The sequence below is a fragment of the Anabrus simplex genome, chromosome X, assembly GCF_040414725.1.
Source record: "Anabrus simplex isolate iqAnaSimp1 chromosome X, ASM4041472v1, whole genome shotgun sequence".
In the NCBI taxonomy this organism is placed as follows: Eukaryota; Metazoa; Arthropoda; class Insecta; order Orthoptera; family Tettigoniidae; genus Anabrus; species Anabrus simplex.
In genome coordinates this window covers 221,971,763-221,997,518 of record NC_090279.1, presented here as the reverse complement: position 1 = coordinate 221,997,518, position 25,756 = coordinate 221,971,763, and the positions used below count along the sequence as shown (strand labels likewise).

Below are 25,756 nucleotides of genomic sequence, written 5' to 3'. Positions count from 1 at the left end.
AACTGTTATGCTGATGAAGATGCTGAAGTTGTAACTATTTTATGCTGGTACTTATCGACTGCACCCACGTTCGAGAGGAAAGATGATTTTTTAAAATAAATAATTGTAAAACTGTCTACATGACATGTTTTTAAAGTTGTACTTTACTATTATAATACCCTTATCCGACTCGGTCAGCAAACGGTTTCTTTCTTCTGACCACTGTGTATTAATTAGGGAATACATTCTTTCAACGGTTGCATTTCAACTTGGAATAGCGAAATAAAACCGACAAATTTTAAGCTGTTCACTAAATGTTTCAAAGTCAGGGCTATATTTGAAATACTCATACCATTGCTTAGCGTTTCTGGAGGCAAATCTGGCCCAGAAGCGACGTGTTGCGACGCCTACGTCGAATACCACGATACTCCTAAGGCAGTACGTGGAATTAGAGCCATAGCATAGGTTGACTGACCCTGTCAAGTACTGGGCTCAATTAGCGAACCACTCTAATCCGCTTCATGAAATAGCTGGATACTACCTTTGTATTCTGGCTACCTCTGTCCCAGCGGAGAGAAGGTTTTCTGCTGCTGGAGAAATAATCACAGCAAGAAGAAATGCTTTATCGCCAGAATGAGCAAACACTTCGCTTTTCTTACGTGGAAACTCTAAATATTTCTTCATGTAACGTATGTAGCCTTGAACTTCGTTTCTTCTTGACTGAAACGTTTATTTATTTATTTATTTATTCATTTATTTATTTATTTACGTGTTTGGTGTATGGCTGTGGCTCCGAAGTAATTGGGTGTATTTGTTATGAGGCTGCCTTTTTATAACATACTTCTCCTTAATATACCAAAAAATTATGAATTATTGTTACATTAAATGATGTATTGGTATTATATAATATACAGTAATTTCTTCAGTAAAAAACAGTACTACATCTGTTGCTTAAAAAGGTTACCATACGTAACAGTCCAACGGCTTGGCCGCGTTGACACTCTACTTAAAATAGGTCATACTAAAACAAACTACTCCTCTCCTACCGCTCCTTTTCTTGCATAACGGTTTTAACGGAGGAAGCGGAGGCAACGGAGGTAATCGGAGATACCGATTCATGTTGCGCGAACAACTGCTCCGCTCCTACCGCTCCTTTCCCGGCACTACCACGGTAAGATGATCGCCGCAAGTACACACCGGAGGGGGTTCTCCTTTCAATAGATGGGAGTGAGTCAGGATACCGTGACCGATCCGAAGACGACATAATACCACTGCTTCCCTCCGCGAAGCCCGAAGGGAAGTCCTCCATACCTTCGTTGTTCCTTTTATCGCTCTCAGCTCATTTGGAAGTGGAATGGCCTGCCACTCCATCTCCCAATGGGACATAACCAGATGTCTCAGCTGAGTGCGAATCTCACTTGCAGGAACCTTGAAAGGCAACGGGGGCAGTGTAACTGCCTCCTTGGCAGCCCTATCTGCTAATTCATTTCCCTCTACACCCATGTGGCTTGGGAGCCACATAAATGTGATTCTGGTGCCGACATCCTGGATATCGGCCAACAACCGACACGAAGAGCCTCCGATAAATCGAAGGGTCCGTGTTTTCCTTCGGGCCAGTGTGCAGATCCAGGATTATTTCAGGTCGTCGTACTACCCACTTGGTCGTCTGACAAGGCAAGGAACCGAAGGTACGTGAAACAATCTGTAACTGCTATCCAAACGTATTCCAACCGGCCGCGTTGCTCGAGGACAAACAGCGTACAGCAAACAGCTGCCATAGTTGAACACGCAAGGATAGCTTGGATGAAGTGGCATCTCTCGCAAATTTGCAGCATACGAAAGTAGGAGCTGCTGGCGCCTCAGGTGTAAAGGCAGCACACCAGACTCAGCGAGCAGGCTGGCAACGAAAAGCTCCCGCCGCCAACCTAACTCCGCTGTGGTGGATGCTTTTCAGCTTCGTAAGGACGCTTGGTCTTGCTGAGCCATATGCTGCACTGCCGTAGTCTAACCGGGATAAAAACATGTGCCCTATAGAATCGTAGGAGCACCGTGCGATCCGCTCTCCAATTAGTGCTGCTAAGAAACTTCATGATATTCAGCTTCTTAGTGCATTGCACTTTTAACTGCCGCACGTGTGGCTCCCGCGATAATTAGCTATCGAAAAGGAGCCCAAGAAATCGGTGTCAACAACTGGAAGGACGACATTTCCTAAATAAAGCTCAGGTTTTGGATGAAGAGTACGGAACCGACAAAAGTGGACAACAGAGAGCTTTGGGGTGGAAAACCGAAAGCCATGTTCTAAGACCCACTGTTCCACTCTCCTAATAGCTTGTCGTAATTGTCGCTCGGCGACTGCCATATTACACGAGATATAGTGCAGAGCAAAATCGTCCACATAGAGCGACGCTAAGGTCCGATCCCTGTAGGACTCCATTTTCTTGAACATGGTATTGCGAATATGTCCTCTCTACTCGGACACGGAATAAACGGAGGGAAAAAATTTCGCAATAAATACCGGCAAGTGACCTCGGAATCTCCATTGATGCAGGAGTGAAAGGATACCATATCGCCATGTGGTGTCATATGCCTTTTCTAAGTCAGAGAAAACAGCTACCAAATGCTGTTTGTGGAGAAATGCATCCTGGATAGAACTCTCCAAGCGTACCAAGTGGTCACTGGTCGAGCGAGCGGCTCGAAAACCACACTGGTACTCGGACAAGAGTCCTTGTTTCTCCAGACACCACACAAGTCGGCGGTTTACCATCCTCTCAAATAGCTTACACAGGCAGTTTTTAAGACAAATCCGTCTGTAACTTCCTGGATACTTAGGATCATTGTCAGGCTTGAGGACAGGAATGACTATGCCCTCTCGCCAATGAGACGGAAAATCACCCTCTATCCAGATTCAGTTGAACACACGGAGGAGATATAGTAGACTATCATCACTAAGGTGTTTCAACATCTGGTTATGGATGTTGTCCGGTCCAGAAGACGTGTCCTTGCAAAGTGCCAAGGTGCTGCGGAGTTCACACTCCGTAAAGAGCACGTTGTAGTCCTCTGAAGCTTGAGTGGCAAAACTAAGGTGATGACGTTCTGCCTCCCGCTTCAGAGCGAGGAAATCACGATGGTAAATCCCGGAGCCAGATACATCCGCGAAATGACCAGCTAAATGGTTAGCAATAGAAGATGAGCCTGTGACGATATTGCCTGCAATGGAATTTCCCGGTATAGAAGATGATCCTTGGATACCCGAAATATGTTGAGGTTTAGTCCACACTTGAGATGATGGAGTATGTGATGTCACAGACGACAAATATCTCTCCCACGAAGCCTTCTTACTTTGGCGAATAAGAACTCGCGCCTTAGCGCGGAGTTTCTTAAATGTTACCAAGTTGGCCACAGTAGGCTGTTTACGGCAACGTTTATGAGCGCGACGGCGTTCTTTGATAGCTGCTGCTATTTCTTCGTTCCACCAAAGAACGAGTTTTCGGCAAGGAGTCCCCGAGAAGAACGGAATGGACTCCTCAGCAGCAGCAAGAATAACTTGGGTGATGTAATTTATTTCCTCGCCGACGGTCCGCCTGATATCGTCATTAAAGACAGCTAGAGATGTGTACTTTGGCCAATCAGCATGTTTAAGAATGCATCGAGGGGGAGCCTCGACGGATTTTTCTTTCATCAAAGTAAGGATGATGGGAAAATGGTCACTGTCACAGAAATCATCGTGTGTATTCCACCGAAACAGCGGAACCAACGTTCGGCTGTATAGACTTACGTCTATGCGAGAATATGTGCCGTAACGTACACGGAAGTGAGTTGGTTCCCCTGTGTTCAAAACACAAATCTAGCTCTCGTCCCCGGGTCAAGGCGCTTCAGAGCCCCATTTGGGGTGATGGGCGTTAAAATCTCCCAATAAGAGGAAGGGAGGTGGAAGCTGACTTGAAAGATCAGTGACATCATCTACGTTAAGAGGCCGGCCTGGTGGAAAGTAAACGTTACACACTGTTGCTATGACAGGCAGTGGAACCCGCACCGCAATTGCTTCCAGTGGGGTCCTTAGAGGGACCTCTTCACTATAAGTATCAGAACGGACAAAAATACCCACGCCACCAGGTGCCCGGTGAACATAATATCGTTCTGTCGAGTATAGTCTGAAATTTCACAAGACCGTATGATGACCTGGTCTGAAGTTTGTCTCCTGAATACAAACTATACTCGCTGCGTACTCACTAATGAGCTGACGTAGCTCAGCAAGATGCCTGTCATATCCGTTACAATTCCACTGTAACAGTGCCAGATTGTGGGTGTGGACTTCTGAGGTGATGCATGCCTTGAATTTCTTCGACGTAGTCCGGGGTTTCTTCCTACGAGTGGAGCGCGCAAGTTTTTCTGGAGGAAGACCCACTGGCGCAGAATCAGACCCTCCATGTGGAGGGCGTGAGGCCCCATTTGTAGGAGATGTGGAAGAACGCCAGGCGTTCTTCTTCCCCGCCGTCGATTCTTGTTTAGACGGGCTGGGAGATGAATTCCCAGCCCTGGTCGACGATGCCGCCTCCGCCGGCTTAGACGCGGCTTTCGCCGACCTCGTGGGGGAAAGGGAGACGTTGTCTTCTTCCCTTTCTGTGCCGGCCTAGGTTTCTTAGCCGGCGCAGGCTTATTGATGTCGAAGGTCGGGATGACCCGGCTTCGAGCTCGTTCTCTTTGCGGCGTTGCTCACAGGAGCAACTGCCGCCTTGGGCGCAGCGATCTTCTGGAAGGATGTTCCGGTTGAAAATGAGGAACCTGGGAAAGACTGTGCTATCATGCTAAAGTCTAGTGTCTTGGCCGGTGCAATCAGAGAATTAAACTTGCAGCGCACTTCCTGGTAGGAAAGACCATCCAGGGTCTTGGTCTCCTGGATCTTCTTCTCACTCAAGGTCGGACAGTTCCGATCCCGAGGAGAATGAAGACCAGAGCAGTTAGTGCACTTGTACGGAGTTGAGCACTCCTCCGCGCTGTGAGCTACTCTTCCATGAAGACCAGAGCAGTTAGTGCACTTGTACGGAGTTGAGCACTCCTCCGCGCTGTGAGACTATGAACGCACCCTTGGCAACGTCTTCATCGTTGACTTTGCGTGTGATACGCCGGACGTGGGTCACGCCACGGCGCTTCATGTCTTCCATCAATTCATCGTCAGTGTTCAGGACGAGATTATGGAGGAAAATAACTGCACGAACCAGATTCAAGGTTTTGTGCTCTTCCATTTTGACGGGGATGTTGCCAAAGTGGTCGCACTTAAGCAACTGATCTGCTTGGAGCGCAGTGCTCGTCTTTAAAAGCAAACCACCATTGCGCATTTTCTTCAGGTCCTCAAGTTCACCGTAGACTCTTTCAATGTGGCGACTAAATAGAATCGATTTCACCAGCTTGAAGTCGTGCCCATCGGATCTGGTAGCAACCTGGAACCTAGGGAAGCTAGAATCCAGACTAATACGCTGCGCTTGTTCCCAAGGGGTTGCCCCCCTTAGGGAATCAAAAGTTAAAGACTTGGGTAGCGAACTACCTGAGGAGGCAGGCGGAAGTGGTTTCGACGCCATGCCCGAAATAATCCTCCCCGAATGCCACCCACTCCGATCAGGGGTCTCTGTAGCCGAACCAAGCAGCCAAGGCAATACCCACCTGGGCATAGCCGGTACTGCCCGGTGTCCGATGTTGGACGATGCCTAATACGGGAGGACTGAGGCAATGAGCACGAGGACTCCCTTCCTCCAGTCACCCGCAATAGCATGTATCCCATAGCGTGTACAGAACACTAAATATAGGTAAAATATAAATAAAAATAATTAATAAGAATATGTCCTGGCATTCGGCTGTGCGGAGACCTGTGTTGTCAAGCGGATACTACTGCCCGGGTACATGTCATTCTCACCCGCCGCTTCCTGGGTGGTTACTGAGACGGGCTTTCGAGCGTAGTCGGACACGTAGGAAGTCCATCTGCGAGCAGCACGCACATCAAAAATTTTGAAGTGGTCTACAACTAACCCTCAAAAAAAAAAAAAAAGGGACCATGGCCACATGACCCTTTTAGTCGCCTTCTACGACAGGCAGGGATTACCTGTGGATGTATTCAGCCTCTCCCATCCACAGGAGGTCCAACACTTTATACCAAACCGCAATCCTTGTCCGCACCTAGGTCGCCCCTTTTAGTCGCCTATTACGACAGGCAGGGGGTACCGTGGGACTATTCTACATGTGCGTCCCCCACCCGCAGGGGGTCTGATAATAAAGAATGTCCGTGAACAGATACCGTACTGTAAGCAACCCCGTGCATCGCGTTACAATTATTGAAAATTATGTATTTAAAAAAACAACAACATGAGCCCTGAGGCAATAGTACGAGTAACTGGCCCTACCCTAGGCATGTTACGAAATATGAAATAAAAGGCATGATAAAGCGCAGTGCCCCTGTAAAGAAAGTCGTGAGCGATGGTTTATATACAGAGTGAAGCGTAATTCGCGCACTCGGGCGTCGCAGCGCGACTCCTCACATGCCAGCAATAAAAAAATGTATCTTGCAAAATTTCGTCTTGCGAGTATATCCGGTAGAAAACGGACGTTAAAGAGTAACAATCTGGCAACACTGTAACCATATGTAGGGTAACTACTACCGCTGTCAGCACGTCCACGTCCTGCTGTACAGTTGGTGCAGTGGGTAGAGTTTTTGGTTGGCATGCAGGAGATCGATGGTTCGATCCTGGGTTGAGGCGCATTTTTTATTTGCTAACTTCCATCTGACATTACCTACTGTGATACAGTAAGACACCGTTTCTGAGGTCACATGTATCCTACATTTACAACATAATAATAATAATAATAATAATAATAATAATAATAATAATAATAATAATAATAATACATTGGGATACGTACTAAACAGCATACGGTTACCAGACGCAACACGCAATGCTGAAAGGCAGAATTATTGGGACTATGGTGATAACACATACAAATTGTAACCGAGTTTGGACATTATTCGCAGAGCACGTTGCTAGTCCTACTGGTAACGTAAGGCCCTAACGAAATGTAATGGACCTGAACGAGGCAAGAATAATAGTTGGTACTGATCTATGGGACCATTGGAGGAGGGTACAAAGAAAACAGGTTTCACATCTAGTAGATGAAGTGGTGCGAATAAATTCACGCTCACGACGTGGAAAGGGCGCCTTTCAAAGCTGACCAATGAAAACGATTGTTCGTCCATTTCTAGGATCGTAGTATGTATGTGCAAATGGTTTCTAGAGGACCCACTGCAATCGCTGTTGACGATTAAGATGCCAGATACCATACCACCTGGACTACATTTACGAAATAAGAAACATACGCCTCAACGCAGGATCGACCACTCGACCTCCTGCATGCTAACCCAAAACTCTATCCATTGCACCAACTGTACAATACGAGTAATGTCTGCTGACAAAGGTAGTTACCCTATATGTGGTTACAGTGTTGCCAGATTGCTAATCTTCAACGTCGTTTTTCAGCCGGATATACTCGCAAGATGAAATTTTGTAAGAGACATTTTTTATTGCTGGCATGTGAGGAGTCGCGCTGCGACGCCCGAGTGCGCGAATTACGCTTCACCCTGTGTGTATATATATATATATATATGTATTTACTGTATGTATGTATATATATAATGGCGTTAGACCTCGGAAGAGCATGCGGGCAGATATGTATTAATAATAATATTTATTTTGGTTTTAGACTCACTGCACCTGTACAGCTGCGGACGAGAGAGGAGTTCAACAGCCTCCCTAAACCTGTTTACCTTCACTTGAGTGTGACTTACGCTAAGCAGTAAAATGGCAACTGGAGAAAGAAAACAACGTTCAGAGCTTACTTATGATCGACAGAAACGGTGCCCTCTTCATAACGGGATCCAAATAAGAACAGGATTGTCGCCGGGCCATGTGGACTTGGCGTTACTGGCTGGCACAAGCTTGCTCTCTGTAGCGTGGTCGTTCAGAAAGATGGGTAGATCGAATCACGAATGAAATGAAATGGCGTATGGCTTTTAGTGCCGGGAGTGTGCGAGGACACTTCGCCAGGTGCAGGTCTTTTGATTTGACTCCCGTAGGCGACCTGCGCGTCGTGATGAGGATGAAATGATGATGAAGACGACACATACACCCAGCCCCAGTGCCAGCGAAATTAACCAATGATAGTTAAAACTCCCGACCCTGCCGGGAATCGAACCCGCCCAGAACTGGTTCAGGTAGTATTTGAGGGCAGTGTACGCTTGTAACGACGGTAGGGGTTGATCAAGTCATGAATATGAGAACATGAATCACAAAAGTATTCGACCACCCTTTTAATTTGAAGTACTCTTTCAACATTTGAAGCATCACGAGAAAATGGCTGAAGAGAATTTAATGAAAATCGGTATGCAAAGTCGGGGAATAAGTCGCTACAACCTAGGCCATACATAATATTATTCACGCTGAGAAATACGGCAGTTTAGGGGAAGGCCTAAAATGTAATTCTCAAATATTTATCTTATTAGCGGCCCTATCTTAATGAAAATCGGTTTATTGACGCTGAGTGACATGGTAGTGTAGGGGAAGGCCTAAAATTTAATTCTCGAATATTTATGTTATTAGTGGTCCTATCGATAAATACTACGTAACTACATAGTATTAAATTTCCGATCATTTATGTCGTGTACATTGTTACCGTACCGACTATGATCACAGAGATATTCATCAATTTGGATTTTTGTTACTAAGTCCATATCAGCGCAGTCACCAGAAAATGGGTAAGCAGAATTTAATGAAAATCGGTATGTAAAGTCGGAGAATAAGGAACTACAGTCTACGCTATAAATAATTTTATAAACGCCCTAATATCACACAGTCGAAAGAAAACTAAATGTGAAGGCCTACAATATAGAAAGCTCATGAAATTGATCAACAATAACATTACATTGACCATTCTTTGTTGTGATGTGCTTTGTGTCTTATGTTGCCACTCATCTCCGATAGACAGGATTACTGCTGCGTACCGAGTATTGTTTTTATTTGCTTTACGTCGCAGTGACATAGCCACAGATGGCGACGATACGATGGGAAAGGCCAGGAGTGTGAAGGAAGCGGCCTTGGGCTTAATTAAGGTACATCCCCAGCAATTGCCTGGTGTGAAAATGGGAAACCACGGAATACCATCTTCAGAGCTGCCGACAGTGGGGTTCGAATCCACTATCTCCCGGACGCAAGCTCACAGCTGCGCGCCCCTAACCACACGGCCAAGTCATCCGGTTGTACCGAGTGTAACAGCAAGCCTGAATATTGGCGGGAAGGAGCTGGGGAGTTAGATAACTTTCTTCTTTAGCATGTCATTCCTCTGGTTCATACATTTTCTGATATTGGTACGTAACACACTGGTTCATCATAGCATTCAATCCCTACTCTGAGGCACTAATTGGAATGAGAAATGTGCATATTTAACGGAATAATGACAGAGGAGTGTTCACGGCTGTCTGCGGCCTGGTCATTCCAGCTCTGGAACTTTGGACTGTTAGATCGGCACCGTAGTACTGTTCGTTAAAAGTGAGAAAATGTGCAGTTTATCATTTGATCGAGTATTTTATATGATAACATTGCTTTTAATCGCTACATTCCTATTGACGTTTTTGTAATGACCTATGCTGACTTTAGTTAGGAAATCCACCAAGACAGCCTTTCTGAGAATCCCGTAGCGAAGCACAGGTACATCCGCTAGTAGTGAATAAAGAAGAAATTCAGCGGGATATTAGCGTTATTGATAAATAAATTGTTTACATTTCTGCGAAGTGTTGCGGGGTATAATTTTACCCATTGTTGTCTAAAAATTTCTCGGAAAGCACTTTCATTTCTTATTTTTCTCTAACATGCTTTACCATAAACAAGTACCGTGGGCATGATACGTGTTTTTTATATCTGTATTATCTTACGGAATACACGGGAACGTTGAAATATACAAATCCCGGTCTTTTAGCAATATTCCTTTCCTCAGAAAATCACCATTTATGTGAATTTCAAGTAAACAAATTCCAAGTATGCTCGGTATCTATTTCCTATCAAAATCCATCGCCCTCGACCGGGATCAGTCTCTCAAACCTCAGATCCCACTGAGGACGTATAACTTATTCTATACTCGTTTGTAACATAACCATGTACTTCTCCCTATTGCTGGTATGCTGGCAATAGTTATGATGATACATTCTTAACTATAATTTATTTTATTACTAATTTATTAGCAAGCATGAAACATTTTTTTTTCTGATTCCATAAAGATTATTTATTGAGTATAGTTTACATTTTCTTAAGAGCAGTTGCCTTAAATATAACAAAACACAGTCGTGTAATATTTGATCGGATTCCGAAATTGCTGATCACTCAAAAACAAAAAGCTGTGGTACTATACTTAACCCCTAGCAATGCAGTTTTTATAATTTCATTATTTCTCTGCTGAATGGAACTCATTCAGTCATTCGACATCTTCCGAGTGTAGCTTAGATCCGTTAAACTTCGGTGCTGCATATGACAAGAATGTTTTTCTTGAGAAATACCGTCAAGCTCCCCGGTCCTGATGTAGAGCGCTAATGCTGGATGTACATGTGTTGTCCTTCCAGACGTCAGGGGAGTGATGGTAGGAAGAGGGCGCCCTGCGGAGTGGCTCAGTCCGGTGGTCAGGCTCGTGTCGGTAGATTTACTGGCACGTAAAAGAACTCCTGCGGGACAAAATTCCGACACCTCAAACGGTCAAAAGTACTGTAGATAGTGCGGACATAAAAAAATCTTCTACCAATTTTTCCACACCTGTCGAGTCGCGGGTGCGAACTGTGTTGCACATGTGGATTTGGCCCTGTTTTACGGCCGGATGCCCTTCCTGACGCCAACCTTGTATGGAAGGATGTAATCACTATTGCGTGTTTCTGTGGCGGTTGGTAGTGTAGTGTGTTGTCAGAACATGAAGAGGAAAGTGTTGGAACAAACACAAACACCCAGTCCCCGAGTCAGAAGAATTAATCAAACACGATTAATATCCCCGACTCGGCCTGGAATCGAACCCGAGACCCTCTGAACCGAAGGCCTCAACGCTGACCAATCAGCCAATGAGTCGGACATGTAGAAACAATAACATTATTATGTTTTTACGAGTAAAGTCCAGTGTTGAATAGCACCAACGGCTCTACACAGGCTTAGCGTCTCCATCCGACGGACGAATCACCATCAACAGCATCAATGCCCGCACTCCATATAAACCAGGCAGAGAGGTTCGGGATTGAATCCAAGCTTTTGGCATGCAATCTAGTTATTAGAAATTGACGAAATTGTATACCACCACCTCTCCAACATTCTGATGGTAAAAATGTTTTCGACCACTTGGATTCGAACCGACTAATGACGGTCTCGGACGACGCCTTAACGATGATAGACAGCTTCACAAGAACGGTATTCATGCCACCAACGGTATTTCATATAATATTATGGGGAGACTGCAATTTAAGGCCTGTAGTCCCAATGTTAACGAGAAAAATGCCTGCTGCATAATATCTTAAAGCAACCAGAATCTTCGCTTCTGGTGAAATAGCATTATTTACCTGGAGTGAAAATGGGAAACCACAGAAAACTGTCTTCAGGGCTGCTGACTATCTCCCGGATGCAAGCTCACCGCCGCGCGCCTATAACCGCATGCCCAACTCGCCCGGTAGGTTTAACTTTGAACCGCCGGGGCTGTACCTTATTTAAGGCCACGGCCGCTTCCTTCCACTTCCTAGGCCTCTCCTATCCCATCGTCGCCATAAGACCTAACTGTGTCAGTGCGACGTAAAGCAAATAGGAAAAAAAAATTAACTTTGAACCAAGTTTAAACTTGATACACGGTTTAAACTAATGCGGAGAAAATGAATGTTAGTTTAAACTCAGACTTGCACTCATTTGGAGAAAGCGGCCCTGGCAGAGTCCGGACTTAAACCCTATGGGATGAACTGAAGAGAAAAGGCAAGGCAGCTTTAAAGACATAATAATGGAGGATAAGTCCAGATTACACGAGAAGTCTACACGCTTGGAGCAAGTGATAAAGGAAAAGGGACTTCATGTGCTGTAAGGTGTGTCATGTGGCTGCGATATTGCGCATTAAGTATTATTGTTTATGTTGTTTTTGTTAAGTTTTCAAGGAAGAAAATGCTGTTGTCCCATTTCAGTTTATGTCAAGATTGATCCTATATTACCTTTTTCGGTTATTAATGGTCTAAAAATAGCACAAAACACTAATGACCGATTACTTTTGTGGTTCACTGCATGTCTGTGGTCAAAACTCGCCATTAAGAAGCGTTCAGTTTCAAACAAGCTGTGCTTGACGTCCTCGGGTTCGATTGTCAATCCCTCTCTTTCACTCTGAATTGCCAGCAATGAATCCGATGAAGATTACACAATCCTGCAGGGCAGCAAGGTGTTCGGCCTTAATATGCGCTTTCAGAAAATAAAATTCATGATAATCAGTACGAAGAAAAGTAGCAACGAGTGCGATTCGGAATCTTCCTTCTGCGCAACCGTGAAACTCGTTGGTGTGCGGTGACGTGTAATCGGCGTCGCAGGAAAACATCCACGATACGAGGATTTGATGTGAATACGGTAGCGCTATAGGAGATAAGACCTCGTAAACATTAACTTCTAAAAAATATTGAGAAACGAAAAATGATTACCACCACTTTTAACTGGTGCATTTAACCAACTGTGTTTGCTAGTGTTCAGTGATACTGTGCTGTCGTGATTGTGATAGTGCAGGGAGGCCTTCACCACGAGAGCTAATTAAGCTCCACCTCACTATTTAGTTTCTTCTTGTGTAATCACAATGCCTCAGGCTTAGTCCGCGTATCGGCGCGTAAAACAAGTATAGTAGCCCGAACAGAGAAAGCGCAACATTTAGTTGTGTTGAAAACGCCACAGAGAGGAGGAGACTGTATCCTACACAACTAGTATTGTTGTGGCTACATAATGGATACAGTTCAAGGCTCTTCTGTTTCCTGTCCCATTCTGTGTTGGCCTTCCTGCTACAGGGCTGTACACGTTCACACAGATCACATGGCGTCAGCTACCGTCAGCATCTCTACTTCTGTTGTCAATAATTGGTTTTGATTTCTCTAGAGCTCTTGAAAGCATGGAAGATGGATCCTGCATCCATCTGAATCTCTTCTTCTGTGGTCTCTTTGATGGTCCACTCTAGTTCATCATCAGCTGTGTAGGCTAACTAGAAGTGTGGTCAGTCCACCAGTCCTCATAATATGTATCCCCTGTGGCTGCCTATTGTAAGAGGTGACTAAAAGGGCCCCAGGGACTCTGAACTTGGGAGCGTGGGTTGGCGACCATGAAGCCCTTACCTGAGATTTAGCTTTGCCTTCACTTACTTGTTCCAGGCTCCTCACTTTCATGTTTCCTATCCGACCTCCCTTGTTCCACTCCTGTTCTTTTCCAACCCTGAAGGTATTAGGTATCCAAGTCTAGAGTATTTCATTTTGACGCCTTTCATGGCCTTTGCCTTTCTTTGGCGAATATCTTCGTTTTTTAAATGTCAAACCTCTTCCACTCTTTTCCTCTGGTTAGTGTTAACACACACCGCACAAGCAAGTAATGGCATACAATACAGTTCTTTTGCCTGGCAACACTAAGGCCATTCTTCCATCTAACCACAAAATACAATATTAACATCTAAAGAATTCAAACAAATTGATGCATGTTACAGCTAATAATCACTCTATATTTTAAAAGAGTTTACTAAAAACAGCTTTGGCAAATCTGTCCGTCCGTTCTACTGGGCCAATTTGCTTCATCTTTGTTCTATTCTCTGCGGAATTAAATCACGAGACATTCAGCCAACTTTTGAGTAATTATAAAACCAATTCATTAAATGAGCATTCTAACAACTGCAGATGAAGGCAGTACTTAGCAGGTAGCTAATATTAATTAATATTCCGATATGTCTTAGTAATACCATTGCCTTCTACGACACAATAACAAACTTTACATCAAGAATAAAAATAGCAAAAATATGGATAGATTTTTACCAAACAGACATCAGAAAGGATGAATTCTGACTATGAACTGTGGCATACCATAACACAATACGACTACGACAGGCTCTGGTACAGTATTAGAATGGCAACAGTCCATATCCCAGTAGAGTACAAGTAGGGAGCTGAGCACGAGAACGAGGCATGAGGCGCTGTTTGAGTTTCAGCCAGGCGTTAAGAGTAGCAGTCAGGTCACGAAAATGAGGCCCTCCTTTAATGTTCAGAATCTTGTAATGCCTGTTGTTCAACACCTCACAAGAGAAGTTGTCAAAGATTGTTCAACATTGCTGAAGGTTTGATAGCATTGGTTTGAACACAAACAGCACTGGGATACATTCTTAAAAAGAAGAGAATAACGCAACATTTAGTGGTTATCTTCATTACCTGTAATTTACTGCAGAGGTTATGTTTTATTGCATTTACTCACATTAATTGAATAAAAATGATAGCAATGGAAATTCATCTCTTATTACTAGATTATGCGTAATATATACATACATCTGTAGGTAACATTGACAAAATATATAATTAAACATGTAATAAATATGTAACCTAATATCTAAGCTTTATTTGACGTATTCTGGTACACAGTTAAAAGTACAGATGTTACTCAACCTCTAATTTTCATTTGGAGGCACAATTAATAACTAAATATTTTCCCAAATTTTCTGCAGTCATCGAATGCCTTCTATCTGTTAGGATGTTCTAATATATAGAAAAAGACGCTTCAATTTCCTATGAAGTCACCGATGCGTATTTCAAATTTCCTGGCAAAGAAATATTCAATTGTAGACTTGCTGAAGGTCCTAATCAAGAGAGAAGAAATCTGATTCATGAATCACAAATATGCTTATTAAAAAAATGTTTCTGAAGACTTTTGTATACAGGGTAGCCCTTTATGGAAGTGAAGCTTGACAAATAAAAGGCGCTTTTGACATATTACATTAATGTTAAAAATTAAATAATTGAAAAGGAGGTTCAACCTATTCAATACTTAAAAGAAGGAAATGCAGTAATCACATTCCTATTTAAATGGGACCGGTTTCGACCTTAGTCCAGGTCATCATCAGCCGTAAAAAGATGTACAATGTTTATGAATATTGGAGGTCAGTTTCACACTCTGATAGGCACAAAGACACGACACCACATTCTGTATGCACAAAGTCACAACACTATCAACTAATATACGAAGATCAAAAATAACTAGAAGTCGCAGACGAATAGATTTGTAGTAGAAAGCCGCCAGCTCCTGGTGATCAGCGCGGCACATTCAAGGTCATGCGCTGCGGTCGAACACCAAAGTAGAGTGGAGAATGTTTTGAAGGTCTAGAATTTGTCACGGTTGCGGGAAGTTAAGTACGTATATAAAAATATACGACGCAAATCAGAATAATTGAGTGAGTACTTGTACATTAAATCGAGGACAAATCTGAGGGGAGAACAATGTGACAAAGTTTATGCAAGGGACACCCAAGACCGTCAACATAGTTAAGGGATGCGATTCTTTGACAGAATACCTCACTTTAAATTATCAAATTATTTTTAGATGTTAGAGATGTACAGGCTTTTTGAACTATTTCCAAGTGTTTAAATATTTAAATCAATATAAAATTAGTGAAAAAAGTATTGTGTTTTCTTTCATATTACTTCAAAATATTTAAAATATGTAATATTTATCAAAATATTCATTATGCTTCGAAATATGTAAAAATATGTAACTTTAAACTCCTGGTCCTTTCAGCCTGTCTTGTAGCTACAGAATATGTAATTACTAGGGCTCAGATATTTAGGAAAAGTCATATTTTTTCTTTGTCTCCATTTTCTTGTCTGATTGGATTTTGGTGCAAATCAGGTGATTGTCACAATTAAGTGATTTTAATTTGTCATATAAATGCATATTTTGCCTATTTTTTGCCATAAGGTCATATTTCGAGCCATTTAAGTAGAAACGTCACATTTTGGCAGTTTGACGACAGCTCTAGGTGTGCAAAATCATCTTCAACTTACCGAATGCGAACTAGTGTTTACAAAACTGCTTCTCGGTATCACGCTGTTGATACAAGTTGAATAGTCGAATAACCAACCCGCTGTACTCGGCAACCCGGTCTCCCAGGTAGAGACAGAAATAATACGGAAAATCCTGTCCCAGCAGTGAGCTAATTACTTCTGGTAATCGCTCACTTGTCTTTGTTCAGATATTAGAACCTCAAACTCCTATCACTTACACAAGTGTTAGTTTACAGTAAATCGTATCCCAGCCACACATTCCAGTATGCCTACGGAAAAGTCTTCTACTAGTGTTAAGTTACGAAGCTTTGTAAAGGAATTTGGAGAAGAATATTTCTGTACAGATGATTTAGTTCTATTTTGCAAGTTGTGTGAAGTGAAAGTCGTGGCTGAAAAACGTTTTAATGTGCAACAACATTTTAACACGGCGAAACACAGCAACAATGTCAAACGACAACATGTCGATAAGAAGAGGCATATTCGATAAGGCTGTTACATCTTCAGCGATGGACAGATGTTCGGATTTTTCAAAGCAACTTTGTGAAATGATGGTGTCTCCAAACATTCCTCTAAACAAGGTGAACAATACCCATTTCAAGAATTTTCTGGACAAATACACTAAAAAATCTGTTCCCACAGAATCAACACTGCGAAAAAACTATTTATCGCGTTGCTATGAAGATACTCTAAATCGAATACAACACAGTGTAGCAGACAATAAGACTTGGATATCTATTGATGAGACGACGGACACTGCAGGTAGATATATAGGGAATGTAATTATTGGAACACTCCGTGCTGATCGCCCTGGGGATATTTTTCTACTAACTTCAGAAGTTTTAGAGAGAGCAAATCATTCAACGATTGAAATTCTTTTTGATAATGCACTAAAAATTTTGTGGAAGGATGAAATTAAGTGGGGAAACGTTCTTCTCTTTGTTACTGATGCTGCTCCGTACATGGTGAAAGCTGCTGAAGGCTTCAAGCTGTTTTATCCAAGAATGATTCACGACACTTGCCTTGCGCATGCTCTGCATAGGGTGGCAGAAAAAATTCGTGGACATTTTCTTGAGGTCATCTAACGTCAATTTTTTTTTTTTTGAAAGCACCACTGCAGGTTGCGACTTTCAAGGAGTTAGCTCCTTTGACGCCACTCCCTCCACAGCCAGTTCTTACTAGGTGGAGGACGTGGCTCGATGCTGCCGCGTATTACTGCATAAAGTACTCCACTATCAAAAACATCGTTAACAGCTTCAACAAAGATGATGCCTCTTCTATCAAAGATTGCCCAGTAATTGTTTTGCAACAGTTTGCCAGATAGTTTGGCATATATTAGTTCGAACTTTGGAATTATATTGAGTGCAATTACTCGTTTAGAATCTGCTGGCTTAGAAATTCATGCAAGTATTGACATTGTGAGAAATGTTGGACTTTCAGTACAACAATCACATGGAATAGTTGGTGACAGTGTAAAACGGAAACTTCAAAATGTGCTTAATCGAAATTATGGTTTTCACCATGTGTGCAAGATAAATGATGTTCTCAGAGGAGAAGGCACCAGTACTCTTCAAGATGAGTGCATACTCGACAGCAGTGATTTAACATTATTTAAATATGCACCAATAACGTCTTGTGATGTAGAAAGGAGCTTCTCCTCTTACAAGAATGTGTTAAATGATAATCGCAGCTCTTTCGCGCCTGATGCTTTGAAGATGAATCTTGTCATACACTTCATTTCCACCTGCGGAGAAGAATGAAAAAGTTATGTGAGTTTGCACTATAGACTCTGACGCCCTATCATAATGTACTGAAAGACATCTATTTCATTCGTTTCTTGGTGCTCAGTTTAAACGTTAACGAATTTGAATAATGTTAATGAAATCTGGGCTTAAACGTTCCAAAATATATTTTTTAAATAGATTGATTTCTAGTTTTCTCGTATTTCAAACCACCAATGCAGGGCGCAAACATGGACTTTTACAATGTTGTGTGATCTGATAAACTTAGCAAACTTAGTCCACAAAAGTTTGATAAGTGAATCAAGGATAATAGACTGTGAATAATTGTTGCACATGTATATTCAGAAAACTAATATTAAAGAAAGAATAAAGAATTTAGTTAACAAATATGTATCAGAGGAATTACCGTTCCAATTTATAATTTATTTTAAAATGCCCATTTTGATGAATCATTTTCGGGTCATATTTCGTCATTTTTACATCATCTTTCTTCACTTTTGAGGTCATATTTGATTGCTTATTTGGACTATTTTTAGGTCTTAAACGTCCGAGCCCTAGTAATTACATACAATCCGAGCTCTACTTATTACATGAAAACATGAGGAATTCCATAATAATAATGATAATAATGTGCGAAGATCATTGCTGCTTCGTTATGACACAGAGATCTTTGACCGATTCTCAAAAATCAATTAGTGAATTTTGTAGATGGAGTTTTGGTTAAACAAAGAAACCATTATAGGTTGAGATTTTACGCAGATGCACAGAGTTAGGTTGATGCTCAACACAGAGCAAGACTAACAAGTAGGAGTCCAATTTCCAACACCTTGATTACCCACGTCATTCCCCCTTAGTCTCTTGCCACTCTGGCATTAAAATTACCAAGCAGAATATACAGTAAGTTGAGCAATCTTGACTGTTCAGTTGGTAGGAGAAATGATTCTTGGAATCTTCATCATTTAAAGTAGAAGCATTGGTGGAGACAAGGGCGACAAAAATATATCAAGCAAGAGGTATTAGAAGAGTCTTTAAAGCTCAGCTTATTTGTTAAAGAATTGCTAATATAGAGAGTCTGCCAGAAAAATGTATACACCCCCTGTCAGATTGACACTTAAAATTAGATTTGTCTCGTTCTTGTACGACAAATTTGATATTTCGCCTATATTAGCCTAGTATTTTTATATCTCCCCACGTCGCCCCTTCCCCCCTCGAATTGTTTTGAAAATAAAATATAGCCTATAGCACTCAGAGATAATGTATCTTTCTATTAGTGAAAGAATTTTTAGAATTGGTCCATTAGTTCCTGAGATTAGCCATTACATACTTTACCTCTTTATATATTAGTATACATGAGTTTATTTAATGTAAGAACACATAATTAATAGTATATATTATTACCTGTATATATGATGTATAGTCTAATGTAACATTGTGCAACACACTGTAATATCCAGAATCATATATCATTGGCACTGGATAGTTGTAGAAACTTATTTACATAGTAACTAGGCAACTGGAGACTCTCGAATTTACGAGAAAAACATGTTAAATCATATCCTTCTAGAAAGAGGCAGTCTTGCGAGTGAGAGTTGAGCTGTTTTGATGAGACTTGTGCGAGCTGAGTGTTTGAATTGGTTTTGTTGGGTTGCTAGTTGAGATGCAACTGTTGCAGTCTCTTCTTCTTATTCTTGGTAGTAGGCAGCTGTTCAAGATGGTGTGTGATATACAGTTTGTAAATAAAATTTGTGTACACAACTGACAGCATCGCGTGTGTGCAACCAGATATTTTACTTTATCATCACCGCCAATACTTGTGATATTGTTGGAATTGTATTCCACATTAATTTTCCATTTTGAATGATAATAGCTCTAGATGTCTAGGCTCTTTGTCATTCCCGACAATTGCTATATCATCAGAAAAACATAATGCAGTTATTGGATCTGTATCATGGGTTAGTTTCAAACCATAAGCTTCTATGATGTCATGAAGTACGTAGTTAATACCCCAGTTAAATAAAAAAGGTCATAATGGATCTCCTTGCATCACTCTGCATTTAATATTTCCTCAGTATGGCCTGCATGTGTTTGTATCCGTGTTTTATTCTCTGCAAGTAGTTTCATTAGTAGAAGTTTGAGGGACTGACACAACTGGATACGCTCCATGGTCGCAATTAGACGGTCATGACCAATGCTGTCAAAGGCCTTACTGAAAACTAAAAACACTATGCGTGTGGAGGACTTGCATGCTGCAGCTGTACGGAGAATATCATCGATGATATTTATGTTAATAAAAGTTCCAGGTGTCATATCAAATTCCCTTTGACAATGTTTTAAGAAAACGTATTCCCTTATGAGGCAATCTAATGTTTTCACTGTAACTCTCCGGACGACAGAACAGATGGTGATTGGTCTCCAGTTTGAAATATCCATCTCATCCACTCCTTTGAATATAAGAAACTGTTCTAACAGTTTTAAGCATATCTGGAACAACTCGTTTATTTTATTATCTATTTTGTTAAATAAAACAGACAAGACATAAGAACAAAAACAATTGACAGACATCCAAGTCCTACCTGACTGAGACCAACACGGTACGAGGATCCATCGATGTCTATTCCCAACAACATGTCTTCCACAGCACGCCGCTCGTCCAGCACCGGACTGGTGGGCCTGCCCTCGACGGGAGCCAAGAGGCGGAACCTACGTCTGAACTCCGACAGGGGCAGGAACTTGGGGAAGCCTTGCTTGTGCAGACGAACTGCATCCAAGATCTGAGCTCCACGAAGCTGAAACAAATGTGTCCTAAGATGCTGGTGCTTGCATTATTTGGAATAAGATCTGGATCCTGAAAGTTAGAAGAGTGGTGTAAATCACACATTAAGTATAGCTACAAATGCAACAAGTTCTTATTGCTGCTAGCTAATGGTTTAACACATCAAAGGTTTTCGGCAATGCAAGGATGGCAAAGGGCTAGAATTGGAAAGGTAGTGGCCATGGTCTTAAAGGTACAGCCCCAGAATTTGCCTCGTATGAAAATGGGGAAACCATGGAGAAAATTTTCAGGGCTGCCAACGGTACGATTCAAACCCAAGCTCAAAGATAGGCGACCCTAACCACGTGGCCACCTCGCTTGGCGTTTCTGAAGAGGTAGAGAATATTGGGAATGACATAGCAGGAAGAAAGTACAAACTTGTATTCACAACTGGCAATAAAGCAAAACTGAAGTTGAACAAACAGAAAAAGTGAAGCCTCTGGATATTGAAATAAGGCTGCAGGTTGTGTGAATGGTAGGAGGCCTGAGAGCAGGTGGCAGGTTTTCACAAACCAACAACATGGATCAAACAATGGCGATGAAGAAAAGTCTGACTGCAGATATATACACTGACATTTTTGAACATTTTAATACATATTTTTTTTTTTTTTTTTGCAGAATCTTGTGCATTGCTGCGACATCCAAAGATTATGACAAGAGCAAACATAGAATTCATCTTTTGTAAACAGAATACGAATTAAAGCTACTGTGTTTCTTATTTTCCTTTACAATATTCTCTCCCAAAATTAAAGTGTGCTGCATTTTGAGTGCACACTGTGTATAAAGAAGGGTGCTAAAGAGAGAGTCCAGCTGTGTATGTATTGAGCCCCTTTTCCCCATTTCACATGGCTGACAACTGGTAACTGTTTGTATAAGGAACATTAGTACAGTCTTTGGCAAATTCATCTTTTCAAATTCCTCCATATTTATGTAGAAAACATCACTGCCATTTATATTTAAATAATGAATTATTAAGCTTAAGGGAACTTCTAAAGTCAAGATTTATGTGAGCAGGAATCCACAGATCGTCAACAACGGGAAGGGACACAGACTTCAGGGAATCATTGCTCTGTGTCAGAATGGAATCATTTTTAAATGTATATGTTTTTGAATGTTAGAAAACATCTTGTAAGGACTGGTCTACTTTGGAGTATCATCATCATCATCATCATCATCGGTTTGCCCTTCCAGCGAGCCGGGTAGGGTGTTTGAAAACAAGAGTCTTCCAAAGTTGCCTATTCAAAAACATTTCGTTGTCCAAGACAGATTCCCAATTCCATCCTCTTCTCTCCATGTCTCCCCTCAGTTGGTCCATCCATCTTCTTCTTGGTCTTCCAGCTGGTCTTCTACCTGTTATTCTCTTTTCCAAATAAGCACATGGTAACCTTGTGCTATTCATTTGTTTAACATGCCCAAACCATTTAAGTCTAGATGACCTAAGTCTTTCCTCCATCGATTCATTTAGACCTAGGTTAAATCGGATCTCATCATTTTTCACATGATCAAGTCGGGTCTTTTGGAGGGCAGTTCTAAGAAATTTCATTTCACAGGCTTGAATCCTACTATGATCCTTTGATGTTAGTGTGCAGGTTTCCAGAGAATATGTAAGGATAGAAATGAAATATGACTTGTACAGGGTCATTTTTGTTCTTTGTGGGACTTTCTGATCCCATAGTAGGTGTCTAACGATGCTGTAAAAGTTAGAGCCTTTGGTTACTCTGTTTGTTATTTCCATCTCAGCTCTGTTATTACTAGCGATTACGCTTCCTAAATAACTGAATTGGTGTACTACTTCAACTTGGTGGTCCTGTATTTTTATGTTGCATTCTGTATAATGTCTGCTGATTTGGAGTAATTTAAGGAAATATCTACAGCAGGAACAAACATTTTTATACTGAGATAAAACCGTGAAGCATTTCCAGAGAGAACACCAAAACAATGTTGTTGTAGTATAAAGTTCAATCTATGGATGCATCACTTTGTCTTTTGAGAAGAGTCTCGAACAAAATGTTTTGTGGTAGAGTCTTGACAGAATAAACAGAAGAGCTAGGAAGTTCAGATACTTGGATAAATGCTTGTTCATATTTCACGTGCTATTCTCTGAACATTGCCACATTTGTTTGTGATAAATACATATGTGGGACGGTGATCACGGCTCATCATCTAATCGAGGACAACAATAAGTCCGTTATTTCTTATTTATCTGTGGAGTCTAATTTCTCTTTCTGGAATGCAGTTTACTTGCAGTGTATTTTATTAAGTCAACATTACACGGGTTGAGATTAATATGGAAGAGATGTTAGGATCCTTTAGAAGTGAATTTATTTAGAAATTTCTGGCAATATTTATTTGACTAAAGGGGAGAATAAATCTTCTAAATTCACATGGTATTAAGAACTAGCAGTCCAGGAAGTGAAGTCTTTACAAACATTTTTTTGTCATTTCATAATGTTACACCTGGTGGATTTCAACTGAAATGTGTTTTGAGTTATTTCCTGTTAATCCTTGCTAGTTGCTTAATGTCGCATCGACACAGATAGGTCTTATGGCGATGATGGGACAGGGAAGGGATAGGAGTGGAAAGGAAGTGGCCGTGGCCTTAATTAAGGTACAGCTCTAGCATTTGCCTGGTGTGAGAATGGGAAACCACGGAAAATCATCTTCAGGGCTGTCGACAGTGGGGTTCGAACCTACTATCCCCCAAATACTGGATACTGGCCGCACTTAAGCGACTACAGCTATTGAGCTCGGTTGTTAATCCTTGGATCAAGCAATATTACAGGCATTATATGAGGAACTGTATTCACTTTGGAGTTAAGGCATCTTTTGGAACCAGTCAATGCGTAACTCCGAGGTCGTTTTTATGTGTTAAATTGATGGAGTCAGTGACAGGGATATGATGTTATCTTCAGATTACCTGTGGTTTACAAAGAAATTACATTGTGAGACGATGTGGATATGTTATAAAGGTAATTGTCTAGCTACATGGCTAAATGTTATAATAGAAGTCTAAACGTCTAAATTCAAAAGCTCATTGTTTAAGAAGTCTGATGGCGCAGAGCACAGTTCTCTGCGAAACGTAAAGAATTTCACCTTGACACAGTATAAGCCTATATCATGTCTATAATGTTATCTTTATTATTTCGGCTTAGCTTCCTTGGCTCTCACCGCTGGGTTCCATGGTTCAAATCCCGGTCACTCGATGTGAGATTTGTGCTGGACAAAGCACAGGCGATTTTCCCTGTCATCTTTCATTCCAGCAACACTCTCCAATATCATTTCATTTCATCTGTCAGTCATTAATCATTGCCCCAAGTTTCGGCAGCGGGCACAATTGCTATCCTCGTCGCTAGATGGGGGCTTCATTCATTCCATTCCTGACTTGATCAAATGACTGGAAACAGGCTGTGGATATTCATTTTCATTATTTCAGCTGTAAACATTTGGCTTTTCTATTTCTAGAAAATGGCAAAGGCTTTCAGACCGTGGCAAGCACAATGTTTTCTCTTTAGTCGTGAGGCACTACGACTGTGCCAGCAGAGCCCTGAATAGGTCCCAAGAATTTGGGAGGAGCTTGCTTGTCAGACGTAAGAAGAGGGCAGCAACATTGCCAACCACTTTAAAATGTACCTAGGCTCTTTCCCCCTCGTCTTATATTAATTGTTGTTAGAGATTAATTCCAAAACATTTTACAAAACAATGAATTCCATTATACTGACTATTTAAACAATTCAGTTCTATAAAGAAGCCAAAATAAATATTAAAACATAACGATAACATGATGGCACTATTTGCACGGTGGTCAAATTGTTAAACACATTGTCATGCTTTGAAATTTGAGCAAGGAGAGAGAAATTTGGGAGTGCACTGTTTATTTCTTTTCATGAATGTTGTTATTATCAATTGTGATTGTGAACAGTAAAACAGCGCTGTGCCATAAGTCGGGATTGCTTTAGCTATTAGCCTGTTAATATGTGCGTGCGTGAATGCCACTGCAGTGTAGTTAACGTTGTAGTACAAGCAGATTTCTATTCAGCCAGTGTGATCGGATTATTATTTTTATTCATCTAAAAGTATCGTGGTGCTGGTCGGTGAAAACGCGACTGATTGGGGAGGGGAAAGACATGGCGTCACAGCCCTGCCCGAGTATAATGTCACTACAAAGAACACATCTAACACGTGTGTGGGATATTACGACAGATGTATATAAAAATGAGTGTAACGGAAATCACATATAAACAACTATAGAACATGAATTTCCCTACAACTATAATGCTAAATACAATAATAACCTCATACTGTTTTGTTCTAGACTGCATTGTTTATTTAAACAGTCCTACTTGTTGTAAATCTTGAGAAAGACACAATTCCTTTGTTATAGAGTGATGATTGTTATTTACTATTTTTCACTTAAAATTAATGAACAAGAGCCATCTGATTCTTATTGTCAAATCATCCTACTGCTATTGCACGGGGACCCCGGTCTGCCTCAGGGCATCATATTCTATTAGAATTACATCTTGGTTGCAGAACCTGCAAACCCTGGCACACACCACCTCACAAAGAGTGCAATCTATAATTATGAAAGGAAGTGTTTGTCTGTCTGTCTGTGTGCGATAGCCAGCACGCAGAGATCTGAAATTTTGAACATAGGTAGATGGCAAAGGGTCCAAATGCATCTCGAAGCCGGAATTTTCATTTTTGCTTTCGTAGGTGAGTTATGAATGAAAAACCATTGGAAAATGTGCACTGGGATATGACAATCCAACGTGCTGTCACCAAGATTAAATGCATAGAGTCGCTGTCACTAGGCAACGTACCTAAGATAGGTAGAGAACACAATATTCAAGGAGCCATTTTAAGTGCAGGGCGTAGGAAACCGGCTTTGGTCTTATATGGTGTGAGGGCATATGACGCTGTTGATGGTGATTCGTCTGTCGGATCGGGATGTAAAGTCTCGAGCTATTCGAGAGGAGTGGGCTATGTGCCGGCGCCGGGTTTCATCCTCTTCATTCTTACTATCATATATAATATCATTCATTTCATCTCATTAACTCAACTGATTAGGTTGACGTCATGAAAGTCATCCGGTCGTAAAAAAATCGCTATGAATATTCATCTCACTTCATA

General features: G+C 41.5%; 1 protein-coding gene across 6 annotated transcripts in view; it reads right to left on the bottom strand.

The window, feature by feature from the left end:
* Mhcl (Myosin heavy chain-like) overlaps positions 1 to 25,756 on the bottom strand; it is a 399,178-nt gene that overhangs the window by 160,164 nt on the left and 213,258 nt on the right. For all 6 annotated transcript variants that reach the window (XR_010861825.2, XM_067159638.2, XM_067159641.2 and 3 more), the window contains one exon: positions 20,388 to 20,600. Coding sequence is in view for 5 of the 6 variants with exons in the window: in XM_067159638.2 (XP_067015739.2) it covers positions 20,388 to 20,600 (213 nt within the window). In the remaining variant the exon portion in view is untranslated. The remainder of the gene's footprint in view (positions 1 to 20,387; positions 20,601 to 25,756) is intronic.